Source organism: Sapajus apella, unplaced genomic scaffold, assembly GCF_009761245.1.
Source record: "Sapajus apella isolate SASKATOON/1434 unplaced genomic scaffold, GSC_monkey_1.0 scaffold32, whole genome shotgun sequence".
Classification (NCBI taxonomy): domain Eukaryota; kingdom Metazoa; phylum Chordata; class Mammalia; order Primates; family Cebidae; genus Sapajus; species Sapajus apella.
In genome coordinates, this window is record NW_022436972.1 from 16,640,541 (window position 1) to 16,664,310 (window position 23,770).

General features: G+C 41.2%; 1 protein-coding gene across 9 annotated transcripts in view; it reads left to right on the top strand.

Annotated features, from left to right (window-relative positions):
* Positions 1-23,770, top strand: part of RCBTB1 (RCC1 and BTB domain containing protein 1) — a 146,415-nt gene that overhangs the window by 101,086 nt on the left and 21,559 nt on the right. For 4 of the 9 annotated variants that reach the window (XM_032294593.1, XM_032294588.1, XM_032294595.1 and 1 more), the window contains 4 exons: positions 11,060-11,226; positions 11,607-11,757; positions 16,319-16,485; positions 20,299-20,457. In XM_032294593.1, coding sequence (XP_032150484.1) covers positions 11,101-11,226; positions 11,607-11,757; positions 16,319-16,485; positions 20,299-20,457 — 603 coding nt within the window. In that variant the 5' untranslated portion in view covers positions 11,060-11,100. Of the gene's footprint in view, positions 1-10,920; positions 10,943-11,056; positions 11,227-11,606; positions 11,758-16,318; positions 16,486-20,298; positions 20,458-23,770 lie in introns of those variants that run through there. The other 5 variants (XM_032294589.1, XM_032294592.1, XM_032294591.1 and 2 more) reach the window with 4 other exon arrangements.

A 23,770-nucleotide genomic window follows, 5' to 3' on the forward strand; every position in this document is an offset into this window, starting at 1 on the left:
CGCTCTTGTTGCCCAGGCTGGAGTGCAATGGCGCGATCTCGGCTCACCGCAACCTCCGCCTCCTGGGTTCAGGCAATTCTCCTGCCTCAGCCTCCTGAGTAGCTGGGATTACAGGCACGCGCCACCATGCCCAGCTAATTTTTTGTAGTTTTAGTAGAGACGGGGTTTCACCGTGTTGACCAGGATGGTCTCGATCTCTTGACCTCGTGATCCACCCGCCTCGGCTTCCCAAAGTGCTGGGATTACAGGCTTGAGCCACCGCGCCCGGCCCTTGAGAGGGTTTTTGAATTGCTTTTGCTGTGGCATAGATGGAAGCTGTAAGTTGTAATGTTGTATACCAAAGAGTTTACCCCAAACCCTAGAGCTCTCTTATTTGAATATTTTTCTAGAATTAAATGGATTCAGAAATAAAAATTGTCATGTCCTTACATCTTTTGTGCTCCAATGGGAATGCTTACTGGTAGAAAAGGAGAAGGCTATGAAGAACACTTGTTTTTCTAGGAAACTGGATGATCTTCATGGAGGAAAGGTTCACATTTTATCATTGCTGAAATATGGAGCATTTTGTTTTCTGGGATTTTGTGTAATTGTTTTCTTGTATATATACAATTTTTATGTGGTTGTCACTAGTTTACACATAAATTATTTCCAGTTTGACACATTAACATATATCACATGGACCATATGCTTGCATGGTACGTCCATTGCTTAATTATTCCAGTTGTATTCACATTCTAGTTTTCTGCTTACTTAGGATCTGACTTTCCATTAGACCTTCAGTTCCTCAGAGGCAGAGACCATGATTGTATTGTTCTTTATGATGTCCCTAGCATTCTTAGTATGTGGGGTCATTGCAGAAGAAGAATTAAATTTATGCTATTAAAGTTAGCTCTCTGTATCCATGGATTCCACATCTGTAGAATTCAACCAACCTTGAATTGCAAATAGTAAAAATTGCATTTGTACTGAACATGTACAGAGTATTTTTTGTTAGTATTCCCCAAGCAATGCAGCATAAAAACTATTTACTAAGCATTGCCATTGTATTAGGTATTATAAGTAAGAGGAGATTGTTTAAAGTATATGGGAGGATGTGTGTAGGTTATATGCAAATACTGTGCCATTTTCTATCAGGGACTTGAGCATCTGTGGATTTTGGTAACTGCAGGAGGTCCTGGAACCAGTCCCCCACGGATACTGAGAGATAACTGTATTTTGTTCACATTAGCATACAGTAGTGCTTTTTTCCAAGGCCCCTTAGATTTTATCAGTAGCTCATTAACCATAAATTGTTCTCATAAGGCAGCTTAGCAACTTAAACTGATAAGTAAAATCACCCATTCAGTTCATGAAAATAGAGAAACTTCTATTAGGATTTTCAGTGTATGTGTAAATGCTTTAATTGAAAGGTTTTTTTTTTTGCAATTAAAAATATTTTGCATATTAGAAATCGCTGTGCTGAGTAGTTTAAAGCTTGCTGTAGCTTGTATGCTGAACAATGTTTTGGCCACTTAAAATGATTGTTCCAACATTCAGAGCCATTTCAGTTTCCTCTGACAATCAGCTTCCATAATAAAGAATGACACAAACTCATTTCATGCTAGCACTGGCTAGCACCAAGATGCTAGGCAGTGCTGAAGGATTGCTTACTCTCTTCCCACCTCATTTCCTTAGAAAGCTCTAAGGTCAATAGAAGCCAGGTCTAGAGGTAAAATATCCTATTGGTGGCATTTAAAAGCCAGTACATACTGCAATTTAAACTAGACCAAGCAAATACATTCTTGTATTTGTGTCAAATATGTTCTGGTTATTTGAGGTCTGTATGGAAGCCATGTGCTTACAGATCAACCTGAAATTTCTAGTATTGTTTAATATTGAGACCATTATTTCACCAAAACCAATTTTCCAGTACCATTTCTCCATTTCTCTCCATTTCCTGTTTTTTTTTTTTTTCCTCATTAAACTTTTTTAATGGGTCTCAAAATTCTGTGACAAAGTTTTGGTCAAGTTCATTTCCTGTTGTTTTAAAAAATTCCATAAGCATGTTCAAATATATTTTTGCTAGATCAGTAAAATAAACTGTTCCCCACCCTTCCTTAATATTTGTTCCCAAGGGAAAGTGACATAAAAATAAATATGCTCTTAGAGGAATTAAAAGATTAGTTGCTACATTACTCCTTCAGCCTTCCAGTTCTAAATGTAGATTTCTAAAATTGGAAGGCCTGTGTTTGTACTCCTGACTGAATTTGCTTTCAGAGTATAAAGTAAAGTAACCTTTTCTTCCTCATGCCACAAATTCTCTGAGGGACAGTGTCAATAGCTAGGACAAGCCATCCGAGGGAATGGGATATTGATCTGTAGGACTAATGGACGTAGGATAAGTGCAAGAAGGGATGCAGGAAGTATTTTCAAGTGCCAGGGAAAATATGAAGATACCCAAATGGGTTGGCATATTATCTTTAAGGACGTTACACTTCTGCTTACATTTTTGCATTTCTCTTTTCTTTCCTCGTACCCTTATTGTATCTCTATACAGTAAAAAAAAAAAAAAAAAAAAGTCATTGATTCACCTAATAATAACACATAAAGAGGATAATTCAGGCTGAAGCACATTAATACCGTTTTTCAGAAAGTATTTCCTAAATAAAATATGGAAGGCTTGCAAAAAAAAGTACTATCTTAGTGAGCTACTGCAGAAGTAACTATTTAAATATGACTGACATTCTAATTACAGCTCATCATTTTTATAATTATCAAGCCCTGGAAGGACCTGTCATCTTAGCAATTTGTTTGGTCTAGTTCGAATTGCTGTATGTGCTGGAAAGTTCTAAGAAGGCTCTTTTTCTTCTATAAATTCCGCTCCATTGAGAATTTCCCTAATCTGAACGTGTTTCTCAAGACATGATTAGAACATTATAATTTTACTTTTCCAAAAGCATTTTTTAGGACTGAAGCCTTTCTACATTTAATTTTAGAAATGTATCTTGGATTTTGTTAATACAGGTTTGCTAAAAGCCCACAAGATGATTATTTGATTTTTAAAAATTGGGGTAAAAGATATATAGTGTAAAATTTACCGTTTTAACAGTTTTTAAGTTTACATTTTAGTGGCATTAGGTACATTCACATTGTTGTACAACCATCACCACCATCCATCTCTAGACTACTTTTTAAAAAAATAATTTCAACTTTTATTTTAGATTCAGGGGAACATATGGTAGATTTGTTACATAGGTATAGCATGTGATGCTGAGCTTTGGAGTACAAATGATTCCATCACCCAGGTAGTGAGCATAGTATCTAATAGTACCCCTCCCTCCCTGTGTTCCTCTCCCTCCCTGCCCCTCTAGTCGTCTCCAGTGTCTATTGTTCCCATCTTTATATCCATGTGTACCCCATATTTAGCTCCCAGTTCTAAGTGTGGTATTTGGTTTTCTGTTCCTGTGTTAATTCACTTAGGATAATGGCTTCCAGCTGCATCCACGATTTTGTTCTTTTTAATGGCTGTGTAGTATTCCATAGTGTATATGTACCACATTTTCTTTTTCCAACCTGCTGTTTCTGGGCACCTAGGTTGATTCCATGTCTTTGCTATTGTGAATAGTGCTGTGATGAATGTCCAAGGGCATGTGTTTTTTTTGATAGAACAATTTATTTTCCTTTGGATGTATAACCAGTCTTGGGATTCCTGGGTTGACTGGTAGTTGTGTTTTAAGTTCTTTTGAGAAATCTCCAAACTGCCTTCGGCAGTGGCTGAACTATTTTGCATTCCCACCAACAGTGTATGGGGTTCCCTTTGCTGTACAGCCTTGCAAGCATCTTTTGTTTTTGACTTTCTAATAATGGCTATTCTGACTGGTGTGAGATAGTATCTCATTGTGGTTTTTGATTTCGATTTCTCTGATAATTAGTGATGTTGAATATTTTTTCGTATGTTTCTTGCCTAGAACTTTTGCATCATCCCAAAGTGAAACTCTGTACCCATTAAACAATAACTCCCCATTCCTACCTCCTCCCAGCTCCTGGCACCCACAATTCTACTTTTCTCCATGAATTTGACTGTTCTAGGTCTATGATACCTCATGTAACAGGAATAATACAATATTTGTCTAGCTTATTAGCATGATATCTTCAGGGTTCATCCCTGTTGTTGATTGTATCAGAATTTCCTTCTAAGGGTGAATAATATTCCATCATATGTGTAGACCACACTTTGCTTATCCGTTCATCTGTTCATGGATATTTGTTTTATTTTCACGTTTTGGCTATTGTGAATAGTGCTACTTTGACGGTTAGTATACAACTATCTGTTCAAGTGTCTGCTTTCAATTCTTTGGGGTATATACTAGAAACGGAGTTTCTAGATAATATAATTCTGATGTTTAATTTCTTTGAGAAATCACCATCAGGTTTTCTGTAGCAGCTCTATCATCTTACATTCCTACTATCTACATTTAATTTTATATTAATAATTCATTGTTTTAGATTTTGCCAGAAACATTCTGCCACTGTAGGTTGTGAATCTAAAGCAAGAATGCATCTTAAAACTTCTAACAGCCTGGGTGGTAAAACATAATTCAAATAATTAAACTTTTATTTTCATTTGAAATATTTGTTTATTTTTATTTGTCACAAAATGTTTGTTATAGAAATTTGAGACTGGATGGGTGCGGTGGCCCATGCCTCTAATCCCAGCACTTTGGGCGGCCGGGGCGGGCGGATCACCTAAGGTCAGGAGTTTGAGACAAGCCTGGACAACGTGGTGAAACCCCATCTCTACTAAAAATACAAAGATTAGCCAGGTGTGGTGGTGCACACCTGTAATCCCAGCTACTTGGGAGATTGAGGGACAAGAATTGCTTGAACTGAGGAGGCAGAGGTTGCACTGCGCCAAGATCATGCCGCTGTACTCTAGAGTGGGCAGCAGAAGGAGACTCTGTCTCGGGAAAAAAAAAAAAAAAGAAATTTGGGACTGTATTTTAAAAATACAATGAAGGCCGGGCATGGTGGCTTATGCGTGTAATCCTAGCACTTTGGGAGGCTGAGGTGGGTAGATCACTTGAGTTCAGGAGTTCTAGACCAGCCTGGCCAACATGGTGAAACCCTGTCTCTACTAAAATAAAATATAAAATAGGCCTGGCATGGTGGCTTATGCCTGTAATCCCAGCACTTTGGGAGGCCAAGGCGGGTGGATTACTTGAGATTAGGAGTTCGAGACCAGCCTGGCCAACATGGTAAAACCCCGTCTCTACCAAAAATATCAAAAATTAGCAGGGTGTGGTGGTGCGTGCTTGTAATCCCAGCTAGTTGGGAGGCCGAGGCAGGAGAATCGCTTGAACTGGAAGGTGGAGGTTGCAGTGAGCTGAGATTGTGCCACTGTACTCCAGCCTGGATGACAGAGTGAGGCTTCGTCTCAAAAAAAAAAAAATTAGCTGGGCGTGATGGTGGGCACCTGTAACCCCAGCTACTTGGGAGGCTGAGGTAGGGGAATTGCTTGAACCCAGGAGGCCGGAGGTTGCAGTGAGCTGAGATTGTACCACTGCACTCCAGCTTGAGCAACAAGAGTGAAACTCTATCTCAATCAAAAACAAAAAAACCCAAAGAAATGGGGACAGCAGGCCAAAAAATAGAATAAAAATACAAAGAAAGAAAATGATGCTACCTGTAATTTCTCCATTGAGATATATTTTGGTGTATACATTTGTGTATATATTGTACTTTAGAAAAATTGTAATCATAGAGTACGTACTGTTTTATAATGTAGCTAAGCTAACTAAGTCTTACAGGGTACATTTATTTTTGTGGTTTTGTTTTGAATTTGGGATGTGCATATAGTTTAGCTATATGACATGTTTGGGTGGCACCTTTTCTTGGGATGCTTTCTTGGCAGTGCTTATAATTTGGAGAAAGCATAGCAACATGGGAAGCAAGAGAGTTGGGCTACCTTGCTCAGGGTACTTACCAAGGTATGTGACTGTCAGGTAGGCCTGGGCTGAACGGGCCTGTTGAAGGTTCTTCCCATTAGCAGTGGCTCCTCTGTATAGGAACAGAACACAAATAGAATCACTTCATATCTTCCAATTTGAAGCATCTAAATTATTGTGCAAACCTCTGGATTGATGGTGATGATGGTGATTATTATTTTTTGAGACAGAGTCATACTCTATTGCCCAGGCTAGAGTGGAGTTGTACGGTCTTGGCTCACTGCAACCTCTGCTTCCTGGGCTCAGATGATCCTCCCACCTCAGTCTCCTGAGTAGCTGAGATTACACGCATGCGCCACCACACCTGGTGTAATTTTGTATTTTTAGCAGAGACACGGTTTTGCCATGTTGGCCAGTCTGGTCTCAAATTCCTGACCTCAAGTGATCTGCCTGCCTCGGTCTCCCAATGTGCTGGGATTATAGGTATGAGCCACTGTGCTCAGCCTGGAATGATTTTGTTTGTTTGTTTGTTTTTGAGATGGAGTTTCGCTCTTGTTGCCCAGGCTGGAGTGTAGTGCTGCGATCTTGGCTTACTGCAACCTCTGCCCTCTGGTTTCAAGCTATTCTCCTGCCTTAGCCTCCCAAGTAGCTGGGATTGCAGGTGCCCACCACCACGTCTGGCTCATTTGTTTTGTATTTTTAGTAGAGATAGGGTTTCACCATGTTGGCCTGGCTGGTCTCAAACTCCTGACCTTATGATCTGCCCGCCTTAGCCTCCCACAGTGCTGGGATTACAGGTGTGAACCACCATGCCTGGCTGCATACTTTTTGTATTGTCAACAGTTTAAAGACAGTTGCTGCTATGCATTTATGAGGCAGGATAAAGTCAGAAGTGATTTGAGGAAGTTCAGCCATTGAAGGGCTAGGACTGATGTTCTTCATAAGAAAAATTAGAGGGGTCTGCTATGTGACCTTGGTAAGTCATTTCACTTTTGAGCCACAGTCCTCATCTACCAGGAATGGTTAACAGCCTCCTCTTTACAAGAGTATTATGAAGATTAAATGAAATAATGTATGGAAAGCTGCCTAATTAACAGTGTCTACGACAAGGCAGGTTCATGATAGTTTTTTCTTTTTTCCTGCTCTTAGCTTTGCTTGATTGTTTTGCTGGGGTAATACTTGCTTGGCCAACATTACTGCCCCTGTTGTTCTTATGCGTTCAAGAAACCCCCCCAGCTTCTTCATTATATCTTGAACATAAAATCACAAATTTCTAGGTTTGTGGGAAACCCAGTCTCAAAACAGCAAACGGCTGTCACACTGACTGATGAAAAGCAAACCCAGGACTAAAGCACAGTCTTGTTTCCCCTATACCAAGCCTGTTGCGGATGCCTTTTTCTTTTATGATGGGTGTGGACATGTAAGATATATGACCTGTTTCTTAAATGGACTCTTAAATGGCAAGTCTTTGGAGAAATACCTTGTAAAATAAAGCTTCATGTAATTTAGCAGTGGGTGAAGTCAGTGCCTATAATAATGCCCCATCATTATGAAGGTTAGCCGGATCTTGCAGTAGATTACCAAACCCTTAGGGCAGAGTTGCCCGCGTTGGTTTAATGATTTTAGAATAATTGCTGCTGTCAGGAAGTTGTGTGGCTTTAAATGTCTTATCCCTTTATGTTGTAATTTTAAAGGTGTGAATCATATTTTTGGCTAATTCTGTATTATGTAAAATTAAAAACTTTGAAGACTAGATATGTTTCATAATTCTAGGAAAAACTGTTTCTGGATTTTCTTGAAATTTACTTACCTGCTTATATGGCTTTTATAGGGCTTGACTTCTTGTGACTCCTTTCCCCATCTGTTTTGTAAGAGGCACAAGAGGTCATTTGAGGGGCATCTTGTTTCTGTATATAGATTTTTATTTTATTTTACTTTATTGGGACAGGGTCTCACTCTGTCACCCAGGCTAGAGTGCAGTGGCATGATCTCAGCTCAACTACAGTCCTGACTTCCTGGGCTCAAATGATTTTCTCATGTCAGCCTCCTGAGTAACTGGGACTGCAGGGGTGCACCATTGTGCCTGGCTAATTATCTCCCTCCCTCCCTCCCTCCCTCCCTCTTTCCCTCTTTCCCTCTTTCCTTCCTTCCCTCCTTTTTTTTTTTTTTTTTTTTTTTTTTGACAGGGTCTCTCACTCTGTCACCCAGACTGGAGTGCAGTGGCCCGATCTTAGCTTACCACAACCTCTAACTCCCAGACTCAAGCGATTCTCCTGCCTCAGCCTCCCTGGTAGCTGGGATTAGAGGCATGTGTCACTACTACCTGGCTAATTTTGTGTGTGTGTGTTTTTAGTAGAGATGAGGTTTCATGTTGGCCAGGCTGGTCACAAACTCTTGACCTCAAATGATCCACCTGCCTCAGCCTCCCAAAGTACTGGGATTACAGGCATGAGCTCCTGCACCCAGCCCTTTTTTCATATCTTTTGTAGAGATAGGGGTTTACCACGTTGCCCAGGCTGGTCTCGAACTCCTGGGCTCAAGTGATCCTTCCGGTTTGGGCTCCCAAAATGCTAGGATTACAGGTGTGAGCTACTTCACCCAGCCTTTATTTTTAAACTTTTTTTTTTTTTTTTTTTTGAGACGGAGTTTCGCTCTTGTTACCCAGGCTGGAGTGCAATGGCGCGATCTCGGCTCACCGCAACCTCCGCCTCCTGGGTTCAGGCAATTCTCCTGCCTCAGCCTCCTGAGTAGCTGGGATTACAGGCACACGCCACCATGCCCAGCTAATTTTTGTATTTTTAGTAGAGACGGGGTTTCACCATGTTGACCAGGATGGTCTCAATCTCTTGACCTGGTGATCCACCCGCCTCGGCCTCCCAAAGTGCTGGGATTACATGCGTGAGCCACCGCGCCCGGCCTTTTTAAACTTTTAAAAGCATTTAAGATCATCTTACCATACAAAGAATACTTAAACATAAAGAACAAGAAAAAGAACAATGATCCAGTAGAAAATATAGGCACTTTGCACAGAAGCCTGACAGTGGGCTCTTAAAATGAGAGTGAGAGGTAAAGAGTACAGACTCAGGCTTCAGGTTGCCTGGGTGCACATCCCGACTCTGCCGCTTACGAGTTTGAGCAGATTCTTACAATTTTCTCCATTTCCTTATTGGTAAAGTGAGGATTAAATGAATGGATAAATATAAAATTACTTAGAATAGTGCTTGGCAGATAGTGGTCAGTAAGTTAGTTGTTATTGTTGCAATTCTTCTTCTTATTATTATTATTTGAGATGGAGTGTCACTCTGTCGCCAGGCTGGAGTGCAGTGGTGCGATCTTGGCTCACAGCAACCTCCGCCTCCTGGGTAGCTGGGAGTACAGGCCGGCGCCACCGTGCCAGCTAATTTTTGTATTTTTAGTAGAGACGAGGTTTCACCATGTTGGCTAGGATGGTCTTGATCTCTTGAGGTCGTGATCTCCCGCTTTGGCCTCCCAAATATTCTAATTATTTTTTTTTAAGTGATATCCCAACTCACTCATCACAGGGTAATGCCAGTTTCAACAAAAGTGAAATACCATGAGAGTACACTGTGTGGGAAGTGTGTGTGTAAACAGGCGCCATCCTACATGAATGGTGGTTTTATACATGGGCACTACTTCGTTGGAAGACTGAAATACTAATAGCTAGTAATGGTAAAATAGCTATTAGACTTTGACCTAGCAATTTTCAGTTTTAAGAATTTATTCTGGAAATTTATGTATAAAACAAGACATGTCTATACAATAATATGCAGGCAATAATTGCAGTATTCTAGCAAAAGACTGGAATTGACTTAAATGTCTCTCAGTAGAAAACAAGGTGTATTGCTAAATCAATGTAATGGAATGCTACAGTAGCATTGAAAATAAATGGAACAGGTCTATATGTGCTTATATAGAATTATTTCCCCAATGTACTGTTAAGTAGGGAAAAAAAGCTTCCATTTGTGCTTTTGTTTTTAAAGAAACATACACCCATGCATACATGTAGTGCTTCCATAAGTATACACTATCTCCAGAAGGAATTACAGATCACTGGGAACAGTGGTGGCCTTTGAGGAGAGGGTCAGGGAGGGTTGGTAGGGAGACTTACTTTCTTTCTTTTTTTTTTTTTTTGAGATGGAGTTTCACTCTTGTTACCCCAGCTGAAGTGCAATGGCGCGATCTCGGCTCACTGCAACCTCCGCCTCCTGGGTTCAGGCAATTCTCCTGCCTCAACCTCCTGAGTAGCTGGGATTACAGGCACGCGCCACCATGCCCAGCTAATGTTTCGTATTTTTAGTAGACACGGGGTTTCACCATGTTGACCAGGTTGGTCTCGATCTCTCGACCTCGTGATCTACCTGCCTTGGCCTCCCAAAGTGCTGGGATTACAGGCTTGAGCCACCGCGCCCAGCGAGACTTACTTTCTTATCCCCTTTTGTCCATTTGAAACAAAAGTTTTTTTCCCATGTTCATGTATTACTCCCCCCTTAAATCCTTTACTTGTCTTCACCAGTAGCTCCCCCTCCGCCTGCACGCACACTTGTCAAGACATTTGAATGTTACTCGAGTTGTCTGGCTATGCAGTGACAGTGAGTAGCCTGATTTGATGGTGTTTAATCCTTATTGAATCTGTGATATGATACCTGGGGCTGAAGCCTTGTCATCCAAGTTGGTCCTGGTGGGAAGAATATCTCTGGTGGGTGGGGATGAGGCTTTGGCTAAGCATGCTTCAGCCCCAGGCACCCTCTGTGTGTGTTATTGGAGGTGCTGGAGCCAGAAAGAACTCGGTTTTGACCTGCTGCTTTGACTGTTTTTAGAGGTCTAAGAAGAGGGTGAGTGGGAAGCACATGTGGAACAGATAAGCACTGACTAGGAAGTGGGCAAGACAGACAGCTAGTTCTCGCACGCTGTTCTCTTGTAGGAAAAGGCGCAGATTTGAAGGTGGAGGAAGGATTGCATGCATTGCTGTGGAAAGTGAGTGATCCATGTAACCAAAGGTAGTTCATTTATTCTAGAATCAGCTTTTGTTAGCATTTATTAACAGGTCTTTACTTAAAAGTTAGCTCAGTGGCTATTTAATTTTTTTCTGGAATCCTTTCTGTTTGTTCCAGCAGAGATGTCAGCTTATTTATAGGAATTGCTTGAAGCCAGAGTCATGGTGGATGTAGGAAAGTGGCCCATCTTCACTCTGCTCTCCCCTCAAGAGATTGCTTCTATTCGGAAGGCATGCGTCTTCGGCACCTCAGCCAATGAAGCACTGTACGTTACTGACAATGATGAGGTAAGAGTCTCTTAAAACCTAGAGTTTAGTTTTAGAGCTTATTTGGGGATTGGTATTCAAAGTGTGCAGTTCAAAGATGGAGAAAAGGCAGGGGATAAATAAAGAGATCCTGAAGTTCAGGAAGACTATTGCTTTAACAGTTTCTCTTTTTTTAGTTTCTTGACTTAATATCCCTCTACTCCATACCACTCTGAGTTTCATAATATAGACAAACATTCTATGTCAGCAGAGGTTGAATTTTTCTTAACAGCCATATCAGTGTCTTTTTCACCTCCTGAGCTCTCTAGTTGAACTTGAAATGTCTTATTTTCAGAGCAGGGAAGGGAGTTTTTAATACAGCTTTTAGCCAAAAGACTCAGAAAAAGCCATCTGTTTTCTAGGTCTTTGTATTTGGACTGAACTATAGTAACTGTCTAGGAACTGGAGATAACCAGAGTACACTTGTACCCAAAAAGCTGGAAGGCTTATGTGGAAAGAAGATTAAAAGCCTCAGTTACGGGAGTGGACCACATGTTCTTCTCAGCACCGAAGGTAAGGCGGGAACCCATCTAACTTTTCAGTTTGTAAGAAATTGAGCGGTTAATTCTAAGTGCAGGGGAGATAGGGCTATACCAAATAACTAATTTTGGATTGTTTGTTTCTTAATTTCTGAGGAGAAGTACATAAAGCAGGTAAAAGTTAAACATTTCAGGCTAACTCTGGAACGTCTTGCAAATGAGGCAAACTTGTGAGGTTTTCAACTGCTTCCATAAAGCTGTGCAAGATTAGATATAGCAAATGAACTGGTCCTTCCAGCCTAATTTTTCAGTGGATTTGTGGTTGCAAGGTAACTTTCAGGGTTCCTTTGATAGGTTTTTCTAAACACAGATGCTTTCCTTTCTTTGTGTAGTTCTTGCGTCTTGAATCGGGAAATCTTAGTCTATTCTCTGGCATTCATGTAGCTGCTATATTGAAAGAACCGGGGATGCAGGTTGATATGTTCTTGTCCTTTATTCTTTGCTTCTTCAAGATCACTAAAGGAGAGTAGACATTTTGTATATGTGTGTGATTTATCTGTACTGTGGGCACCCAGCACTCTGAAAGTTCATTATCTGTAACCTAAATGCTTCCTTTTATACTTTAGACACATTAACTGTTGCTCTCTTTTTCCAAAGTCCTTAGCTTTTTGTTAGATAATTGTCTAGGTGGCATTTGGGAGACGATTTGCATCCCTGCCTTTCTTTGTCTAGACTGAGGAATCACAGCTTCATAGGTTGCTGTCATAGGTCTTAGTATCTAGCTTTCTAATTGTCTGTAGCTCCTAACTGAATCTACTCCAAGTTCTCTGCATGTTTCTGAAGAGAGCTGTGAAATCCAAATCTGAGCATCATCATCTGGTATGAATATAACTGGAGTTGAGCATAATGAGGTGATCATCTCACTTTTGCCTTGTGTAATCATGCCTTCTGGCATCACACTAGTTCTTTCTTCCTTCTTTTTTTTTTCTTTTGAGACAGAATCTAGCTCTATCACTCAGGCTGGAGTGCAATGGCACGATCTTGGCTCACTGCAACCTCCACTTCCTGGATTCGAGCAATTCTTGGGCCTCAGCCTCCCGAGTACAATTAGAGACATATGCCACCATGCCTGACTGGTTTTTATATTTTTAGTAGAGACGGGTTTTAAGCATGTTCCTGGCCTCAGGTGTGATCCACCCACCTCAGCCTCTCAAAGTGTTGGGATTACAGGTGTAAGTCACCATGCCGGCAACTTTTGCTATTTTGTATGTGACTCTTTTTTCCTCTTTGGAAGCTTCAAGGATTTTTTTTTGTAAAGTATTGTGACATAATCATGATTCTATACTCTGGTGTAATTTTTAATTCATTGTGTTGGTCACTTCTGGATATTTATTTCTAGAAAATTTTCTTGTAATATTTCATGGATAATTTCTCTTGTTGGCTGTGTGTGGTGGCCCATGCCTAGAATCCCAGCACTTTGGGAGGATGAGGCAGGACATTTGCTCCAAGCCAGTAGTTCAAGACCAGCCTGGTCAACATAGTGAGGCCATATCTCTTTTTAAAAACAAAAACAAAAAAAGCTGGGCATGGTGGCGTGCACCTGTAGTCCCAGCTACTCAGGAGGCTGAGGCAGGAGGATCACTCGAGCCTAGGAGTTCAAGGTTGCAGTGAGCTGTGATTGCCCCATTGTACTCCAGCCTGGGTGACACAGTGAGACCCCATCTCTAAAAAACACAAATTTTCTTCTTTGTTTTCTCCTTTATGGATTTTTTTCTTAGAAGTTAGAGATTTTGGAGTGACCTTCCTAATTTTTTTCCTTCCTAATTTTTTTTTTTTTTTATAGAGACAGGGTCTCTCTGTGCCATCCAGGCTGGAGTGTGGTGGTGCAGTCTTGGGTCACTGTAGCCTCATTGTGTGAGCAGGTGGATCACACCTTAACCTCCTGGGCTCAAGCAGTTCTCCCATCTCAGCCTCCCAAAGTGCTTGGATTACAGGTGTGAGCCACTGTGCCTGGCCTGATCTTCCTGATTTTTAAAAAATGTTCTCTCCCATCTATGTTCTGGGAAATTTCTTCAATTTAAATTTCTTCAATTTTATCTTACAGCTCTTATGTCATATATTTAACATTTCCATTGTTTTATTTCCAAGTGTTCTTTATTGTTCTTTAAATGTTCCTTTCCAGAACTTGTTGCTATTGTTTCATGAACTCAGTATCTTCACTCTGAGATTATTTAGAATTACAGGTTATTTTTAAATTTTTTTGAGACAGAGTCTTGCTCTTTTTCCCAGGCTGAAGTGCAGAGGCATGATCCCAGCTTACTGCAACTTCTGCCTCCTGGGTTCAAGCAATTCTTGTGCCTCAGCCTCCTGAGTAGCTGGGATTACATGTGCACACCACCATGCCTGGCTGATTCTTGCATTATTATTTTTTGAGACAGAATCTCACTCTGTTACCCAGGCTGGAGTGCAGTGGCGTGATCTTGGGGCTCACTGCAACCTCCGCCTCCCAGGTTCAAGTGAGTCTCCTGCCTCAGTCTCCTGAGTAGGTGGGACTATAGGTGCCTGCCATCAGGCCCAGCTAATTTTTGTATCTTGAGTAGAGATGGAGTTTCACCATATTGGCCAGGCTGGTCTCAAACTCCTGACCTTGTGATCTGCCTACCCCAGCCTCCCAAAGTACAGGGATTATGGGCATGAGTCACCACACCCGGCCTAATTTTTTTTTTTTTTTTTTTTTTTTTTTTTTTTAAGTATAGATGGGGTTTTACTATGTTGGCCAGTCTGGTCTTGAACTCCTGACCTCAAGCAATTCACCTGCCTTGGCCTCCCAAAGTACTGGGATTATAGGTGTGAAACATCACGTGCCCAACCTCATAGAAATTTGTTATAGGTTTTAATAACTGATAGAATTAGCAACTTTTTTTTTTTTTGTAGGTTTTTCCTGTTTATTCTTGTTTTTTTTATTCTTCTCATTAAACTTTCTAATCAGCTTGCCTACCTCCGGAAAGTAATTTGAAGCTTTTATTGCTATTTAAACTTCATAAATTTATGTAGGAAAAACTAGAATCTTTATGATATTGAATTTTTCTGTTCAAGAACAAGATATGCATTTCTCTATTTAAGTCTATTTTTCTGTTTTCAGGTATTAAAGCACTCATTAGTTTGAACATTTCTTTCACCTGCTGTAAGTTTAGCATAATATGATGGATCATATTTTTTGTGTTTTATACTCTTTCTTTCGGTCTTAAGCCTCATCTTTCTCAGGATGAAATTTCCCATTGATGGTTTCTGTCATAATTTCCGTAGAAGGGAATGCCTCTCGTGAGCCACGTGTCAGGCTCTCTAGTCTTGTACCTGGAAGAGGACTCTGAATTTGTGTGGGCTGTCTTCGTTCTAGAGTAGATAAATAGAAGTCTCTTTCCCCTGGTTGCCTGTGGACTACTGTGAGTGACCTTCAGTTTAACCACAACACTTGGATTTCTGCTGTCGCCCTAGAGTGTTGTTGCCAGGCAGATTGCCCTTAATAGGTCAGGATGTTTTATTACCATGGGAAAGACAAGAGGAGAATGCATAACTCTGGAAGCACTGCCCTTGGCACTCAGGCGTGCTGTGGGAAGAAATGCCTGAAACGATGGTGCTTCTAGAGATAACATAAGAAAAGTTGTCTCCATTGGAATCCTAGAAAAGATAAAATCATTATAAAAAAAAATTCAGAGAAGCTTCTGGGTTGGCAGTCACATCAAGGTGCTGGGAAGGTGGCATGCCAGAGAGGGCATGGGGGCTCTGTGCACCCCTCAACCCCACATACCTTGCCCTGTGTGTCTCCTCCATTTGGCTGTTCCTGAGTTGTATCCTGTAGAATAAGCTCATTATGCTTTCCAACAATGGTCACAGCAGTGTCAGTGTTGATGCCTCCAGGTGATGCTAGTCCCCCACCCCTAAGTTATCCCCAGCCTTTGAATCTTCCATCACACACACCATGAAGCAAAGACAAGCCATCTTCATTGTCCCTTGTCCGAATTCCTGACACAGAATAAATGAGCATAAAAAAATGGTTGCTTTATGTTAAAAAAAAAAAAAAACAGCCAGATTTCATGCCACTAAAATAGTCTGCTTAAAAGAAGCTCTGGGACTTTTGTCTCCCTTGCAAATAGTTTCTTTCCCCTTTACTTGGTGAGCGAATAGCCACACACGCTGTACGGGTTCCTGTGACTTGGTATTTGATTAAGCGATGGTAAACATTAACATTGAGCTTTCTTGTCATCTGCCTTTTGCTCGATATCTGACACAGAAACTACTGAGATGGATCAGAGTTTTTAGAAAGCCTAATTTTTGTATACATAAACTTTGACTTTTGATCACATAGGTGATCTATGTTATTACCAAGTCCTTTCTTTAAAGATTTTGCATCGTCTATCCTGTTCTGTTACCCATATCTCTCTCCCTTGCCCCATCTGTGGTTATTTAACACAACAGAGGAGGGGCCAGTGGGAGAGAAATGAAGGTTGGAGAATAAGCTGTACAAAGTTCTGGGGAAGAAAGTACAGGGTTACTCTCTTTTTGGAGCTGATTCTTTGTGTGCTTCATGTGTACAGATGGAGTGGTTTATGCCTGGGGCCACAATGGTTATAGCCAGCTTGGGAATGGGACAACAAATCAAGGCGTTGCTCCCATCCAAGTCTGTACCAATCTCTTGATCAAGCAAGTGGTGGAAGTGGCTTGTGGCTCACATCATTCAATGGCTCTAGCAGCTGATGGAGAGGTCAGTATGCTACTTTTATTCTTTATTCTTTTTTATTTTAAATGGTGGTAAAATACATGTAACATAAAATTTACTAGCTTCACCATTTTTAAATGTATAGTTCAGTGGTGTTAAGTACGTTCACCTTATTGTACAACTGTCACCACCATGTACCCACACGTCTGTTTCATCCTGCAAAACTTAAAACACTATACCTATTAAACATTCACCCTCATTCTGTCCTCTCCTGCCCCTGGCAACAACTTTCTACTTTCTGTCTCTGAGTTTGATTATTCTACATACCTCATATAAGTGGAATCATACAGTGTTTGTCCTTTTGTGACTGGCTTATCTCACTTAGCATAATATCTCAAGGTTCATCTACTTTGTACCATGTGATAGGATTCTCTTCATTCCTTTTTAGGGCTGAATAATATTACATTGGATACATACAGTAAGTACCCACATAATGTCATTGGTAGATTCTTGGAAACTACAACTTTAAGCAAAAGGACATGTAATGAAACCAGTTTCACCATTGGCTAATTGACGTAAACAAGAGTTAAGTTCCTGTGGTGTATTTCTGGTCACAAAGATATCACCAAACTTCTGAAGACCCAAACCACCTCTTATGTTAAACATTGAAATAAATGTGAAGTTTACATATATTTAAGAAAGATTAACAAAAGCAAGTAAGTGAATTATTTGCCCAATTTCTGGTGAGTGACTGAGTGGGGCGATCATAGTGGTGGTGGGTTAAGTCAAGGAATAAATGTTTGCAAAGCAGAAATTACAAGGAGCACCTCCTACCACCACGCAGTTCAAAAGCAAACAATCGCAAATGTGCAGTTTGCTGAAGGTTTCTGACTGCATCATTTATTGTTATGCATTTGTATGGTTATTGTCTACTTGGGAAAAACTTTTTTTTTTTTTGAGTCAGAATTTTGCTCATCTTGCCCAGGCTGGAGTGCAATGGCATGATCTCGGCTCACTGCAACCTCCACCTCCCAAGTACAAGTGATTCTGTCTCAACCTCCCGAGTAGCTGGGATTACAGGCACCTGCCACTACACCCGGCTAATTTTTGTGTATTTTTAGTAGTGATGGGGTTTCGCCATGTTGGCCAGACTGGTCTTAAACTGCTGACCTCAGGTGATCCTCCCACTTTGGCCTCCCAAAATGCTGAGATTATAGGCATAAGTCACCATGGCCAACCTACTTTGTGAGTTTTTTTTTTTTTTTTTTTAAGATGGGGTCTCGCTCTGTTGCCCAGGCTGGAGTGCAATGGTGTGATCTCAGCTCACTGCAACCTCCGACTCCTGGGTTAAAGCAATTCTCCTGCCTCAGCCTCCTGAGTAGCTGGTATTACAGGTGCACGCCACCATGCCTGGCTAATTTTTTTTGTAATTTTTGGTACAGATGGGGTTTCACCATGTTGGTCAGGCTGGTCTCCTGACCTGGTGATCCCCCCGCCTCGGCCTCCCAAAGTGCTGGGATTACAGGTGAACTTTTATTTTTTAACAAGTTGTATTCATTCATTTTTTCATTCATTCATTCATTCATTCATTTTCAAACTCATTTGTTCCAGTTCAGGGTTGCGGGTGGCCACAGCTTCTCTGGCAGCTCAGGACACCAGGTGGGAGGCAGCCCTGGACAGAAAGAACACAGGGCACACTCATGTATACCCCCATACTCACTCTCACTGGAACCATTGAGATATATATGCAGCTTAGACACCACCTAGTGTGCACAGCTTTGGGGTGTGGGAGTAAATCAGAGCACGCAGAGAAAACCCACACAGACATGGGACATGCAAACTCCACAGACAGTGGCCCTGGCCGGGAATTGACATTTTTTCTCATCAGTGTTATAATAAAATGATGTTGAATGAAATGATATTTTTCAAGGACCTGCTGTAAACCACATTTTGTTTGTCTAGTCATCTGTTCATGGACGCTTGGATTGTTTCCCCTTTAGGCTGTGGTGAAAGCCCCCTGGTTTTAATGACCATATTTGTACTTGATGTGATGTGAATTGTAGCCCTGTGCATGTAGCTAAAAACCTTATGGGAATATACTCCCTCTCTAGCATAATGTGTATTGTGTAATCAAGACTGCACTTTTGATGGCAGTAGATTTCTTTTCTTAAAAAAAATTTTTTTTTGTAGAGACAAGAGCCTGGCTATGTTGCCCAGGCTGGTCTTGAAATCCTGGGCTCAAGTGTTCCTCCTGTCTCGGCCTTCCAAAATGCTGGGATTACAGGTGTGAGCTTCTGCATCCAGCCTAGAGTTCATCCTTAATGCAGCTGAGTCCCATGTTCTTTGCTGAGACTATAACTCAGATGTGTGACAATGTTCTATACTTTGTTTTTTAGTGACCCCATCCTTAAGGTCTGTTTTATTTTTCAGTATATGTAATGAGCTTGGAAAAAATAACTTTACCATCCTTCTAGTAGGTACTGTACCACTTGTTCAGCCCCTAAGTTTGTGCTCATCTTAAAGATCACTCATCCCATTGATTCTGTCTTCTAATCTTTGATATCATTTTGTTCCTCTCCATTTCCATTGCCTTTGGTCAAGTCTTGTCGTTTCCCGCCCGGACTACTGCCATAGTCCCTTCTATTCCATAACCTTCAAGTTGACCCATCTGCCCAGTCTTGCTTTGCTGTCCCCTCTGATTCCTAAAACACAAATGAGATCGTATGTTTCTGTCTTTGAAGTTCCTCAGTGATGTTACAGAGATTTTATTAAGTAGCACAAGTTATAGAATGAACAAACTCAAAAGCTCAATATTTCATGACTGGGATGTGCTGGAGCCACGCATAGCACACAGGCCTCATGCCTTAGATCTCCTGTTTCCTAGTCCATTTCTTGGTTAGTGGAACTACAGCTCCAGTTTTTAAACAAAAGGCAGCAGCACTGCAAGGGAATGTGCTGTATTTGAGAAGTGCCAGAATGATTGCTGAAATTAGATCAAACTTGCTAATTTGTGCAGGCTGGGTTCCTGCTTTATTTTAATCTTAAGCATATGGTACTTTGAATAATTATGCTAAATATTAATATTTGCATAATTAAACTAGACATTGATGTGAATATACTTTGAGGAGGTGTTGCAGGTTATTTGTTTTGTACCTATAAGATGAACCTGTAACACATATTCAGCAGAGGGCTTTGCCTTGGCCAGCATCATACAAGGAAAGAAAGAATTGTGGAAGCCACAGTCAGTATATATGTGGACCACCTCCTGCAGGCACGTGAAGCAGAGTAGGGAGTGGGGGCTTAGACATTTTCCTAGTGTTTGAGGAAATTATTTCCTCTACTGCCAACACCTCCCTCCCTAATTCATTTCTGTTTATACTCTTGTTTAGAATGATTTCCATGGAAAACAATGAATATTTGTGCCGAAAGAGTTGAGCAAATTTTTTACATCATTGATACTTATGTGGCATATCCCACATTTCCTGTTGATGCCACATTAGTATGTGTGTTATAGAGGGAATATAGCATGGTGGTTAAGAGCACAGCCAGAGTGCTTGGGGTTAAATTCTCTTTGCACTACCTACCAGCTTTGGAACCTCAAGCAAGTTACTTAACCTCTCTTGTGTTTCAGTTTCCATGTATAAAATGGGGATGTATAAAGTGGGTACTACCTATCCTAGGGTCACTTTGCAGGATTACTAGGTAGGGTAAGTAGGTTAATGTGTGTAAAGCATACAGAACCATTTAGCACATCTTAAGTACTCATTAAGTAGGCTGATTTTAATTTTTATGACTATTTGTGTTGGGGTGAAATTTTCTTTCACCCTGACTGTTCTTTCCTTTTTCTTTCTCTTATAGGTATTTGCTTGGGGTTATAACAACTGTGGCCAGGTGGGATCAGGTTCTACAGCAAATCAACCAACTCCTCGAAAAGTTACGAACTGTTTACATATTAAAAGGGTAGTTGGCATTGCCTGTGGTCAGACTTCATCCATGGCTGTTCTGGACAATGGCGAGGTGAGGTGTTCTCCACTCCCGTGTCCCTTTCTACCTCCTTTTTCAATTAAATGTCAGTTTATTCACAAGGTGCATGTATCAAATTGAAGAAGGAAGAGTGCTTTGTTTTGGTAGCTCTGTTGGAAGTTAACTGATCAGACCATTTATTACTGACTGAGAAGCTGGAGGTTGTTTGCTCCTCAGTATGATTTTTCTAAATTCCAAGATTTACCTGTGAATAAAGATTGTCTCTGTCTAAATTGTATTTTTTTGCAAGATCCAAATAGCCTAATGCCTGTAGGTATTTGTGTGTGATATTTAATATAGTAGATTAAAGAATTTAATCCTATCTTTCTCTTCCATTGAAAAAGTCAACTGTGCATTTTAAAATTAGCTGATGAAATCCTTGTAGAACTACCTACCTATATCTTGAATGTTCACAGGAGGAAGCAACTTGGAAAAGCAGATTTTTGGGGTTTCCTGACTGTTATTAGCTACTTTTAAGAACTCTCCCTTTAGTTATCCCTACTGTGGTCACTTTGAGCTGATAGTTATTTCTATGAAATTAATCTCTGGTTGCAACTTGCACTTAAAGGGCCATTTACTACCTATGCATATTTTAGTGCATGAAAATTATACAAAGATATTACCTTGGACACAGGTGTTTTGGCATCATGCATTGGTGTGCTTTTTGGGCAGTGGTCCCCAACCTTTTTGACACCAGAGACTGGTTTCATGGAAGACAATTTTTCCATGGGTGGTGGTGTTGGGGCCATGCTTTTGTGATGAAACTGTTCTACCTCAGATCATCAGGCATTAGTTAGATTGTCATATGGAGTGTACAGCCTAGATGCCTTGTTGCACAGTTCACAATGGGGTTCGTGCTCCTATGAGAATCTAATGCTGCCATTAATCTGACAGGAGGCGGAGCTCACGTGGTAATACTTCCTCGCCCACCACTCACCTTCTGCTGTGCAGCCCAGTTCCTAACAGGGCACAGACTGGTACTGGTCTGTGGCTCACGACCTGGGGATTAAGGACACCTACCTATGCTATGGTGCTTTAGAGTTTGTGCACAGACTTTAACTTACATTAACTTATTTTTGAAAAACTCAATCTCAATATCATGCAGATGACTTCAGAATTCCTTGAGATGGCCATTGAATATCCTCCATTCTAGTGTTCTTCTCTTATTTTTAAAAATAAGTTACGCCGGGCACTACGCCGGGCACTTTGGGAGTCCAAGGTGGGCAGATCATGAGGTCAGGAGTTTGAGACCAGCCTGGCCAACATTGTGAAATCCCATCTCTACAAAAAAACACAAAAGTTAACCAGATATGGTGGGTGCCTGTAGTCCCAGCTACTTGGGAGGCCGAGGCAGGAGAATTGCTTGAACCTGGGAGGCAGAGGTTGCACTGAGCTGAGACCATGCCATTGCACTCCAGCCTGGGTGACAGTGAGATTCTGTCTCAAAAAAAAAAGTTTAATTTTTAGGTTATTATTATGTGGTTATTTTAACAAAGTAAAGGAAGACAAGTGAAACAGATAAAATAAAAACTAAATACCATTTCCTGGTCTTAATAGTTTCATGCATGTCTTTTTTGACTATTCTCTTAAACAATTATATATAGGTGAGTATAATTATCTTTTTTTTTTTTTTTTAATATGGGATGATGATACCTACCGTAGCTTTTCTCTGCTTTTCTTCAACCTGCTTCCCACTCCTCCGTTTAGCAGCCTGTGTTTATCTGTGTCTATGATCAGACCATTTATGCAGCTTTCCATCATTATGGCTGCTAATTCTGGCTTCTGCAGACGACCCACATCCAGAGCTCTACTGATGAACATGTCAGTTTTCTAATTTTTTCCCGTCATAAACAGTTGCAGTGATTTTCTGTGTTACTCTCTATGTGTGTATCTTTGTACACTTATACAAGTGTTTCTATAGAATAAATTCCCAAAGAATTTCTGGGTCAAGAGGTATGCCATTTAAAATATTGATAGCCATTGCCAAATTTCTCTCCAGAAAGTTCATGTCTGTTACACTTCTGGCACTGGGTGAAAGTGCCTTTAACCATCTCTCTCCAGGCCCCTAAATTCCATTCCCCCTTTCCCTTACATCCTGTAACCCTGAAAAGCCATAGTCTACATCTGCCACCCTGCATTGCTGTGGGGCTTGATGCCACCACAAATCTTGGGTTTGTAATTTGAACAAGGCCTTTATTTGTCTGTTCCTGATCAGTACGTTTTCCTATGGCTATTTGGAACCTTTAGCACTCCTGTCAAACCTATGCCCAACCCTGTTACTTTCAGCAGACAGGTCTCCTCTCACTCCAGATATCCAAGGGACCATCACATTCTGGGAAGTCGTCTGTGTAATCCTCTTTCCTCTTCTTTCTCTCTCTTGATCCCGCTGTCACTCCTTAGTTTGGAGCCTCATCAGAGCTCACCTCTTTGCTCACGAGAGAAGAAATGACCTCTTTTTTTTTTTTTTTGGGGGGGACGGAGTTTCGCTCTTGTTACCCAGGCTGGAGTGCAATGGTGCCATCTCGGCTCACCGCAACCTCCACCTCCTGGGTTCAGGCAATTCTCCTGCCTCAGCCTCCTGAGTAGCTGGGATTACAGGCACACACCACCATGCCCAGCTAATGTTTTGTATTTTTAGTAGAGACGGGGTTTCACCGTGTTAACTAGGATGGTCTCGATCTCTTGACCTCGTGATCTACCCGCCTTGGCCTCCCAAAGTGCTGGGATTACAGGCTTGAGCCACCACGCCCGGCCCGAAATGACCTCTTAAAGGTTCTCCCTGCCTCTAGCCTTATATGTTCTGTCATCTTTTTATACTGTGGCCAACATTATCTTTCAAAAATGCAAATTAAATTAATATTTCAGTGAGAAATTTACAGATGCATTGCAGTTTCTCTGGTATGTTGTTTGTCACTGTCCCTCTGGGCCCTTGCCTTTCCTTCTAGACTTTGTTTTTTTTTTTTTTTTTTGAGTTGGAGTCTTGCTTTGTTTCCAGGCTGACGTGTGGTGGCGCGATCTTGGCTCACTGTAACCTCCAACTCCCTGGTTCAAGTGATTCTCCTGCCTCAGCCTCCCGAGTAGCTGGCATAACAGGCACGTGCCACCATGCCTGGCTCATTTTTGTGTTTTTGGTAGAGACAGGGTTTCACCATGTTGGGCAGGATGATCTCCATCTCCTGACCTCATGGTCCTCCCACTCTGGCTTCCCAAAGTACTGGGATTGTAATCTGTAGGCGTGAGCCACCTCACTTGGCCTTCCACTATTCTTTATACTACCACTACTGCAGATGTGTCTAGCCAGGCTCAC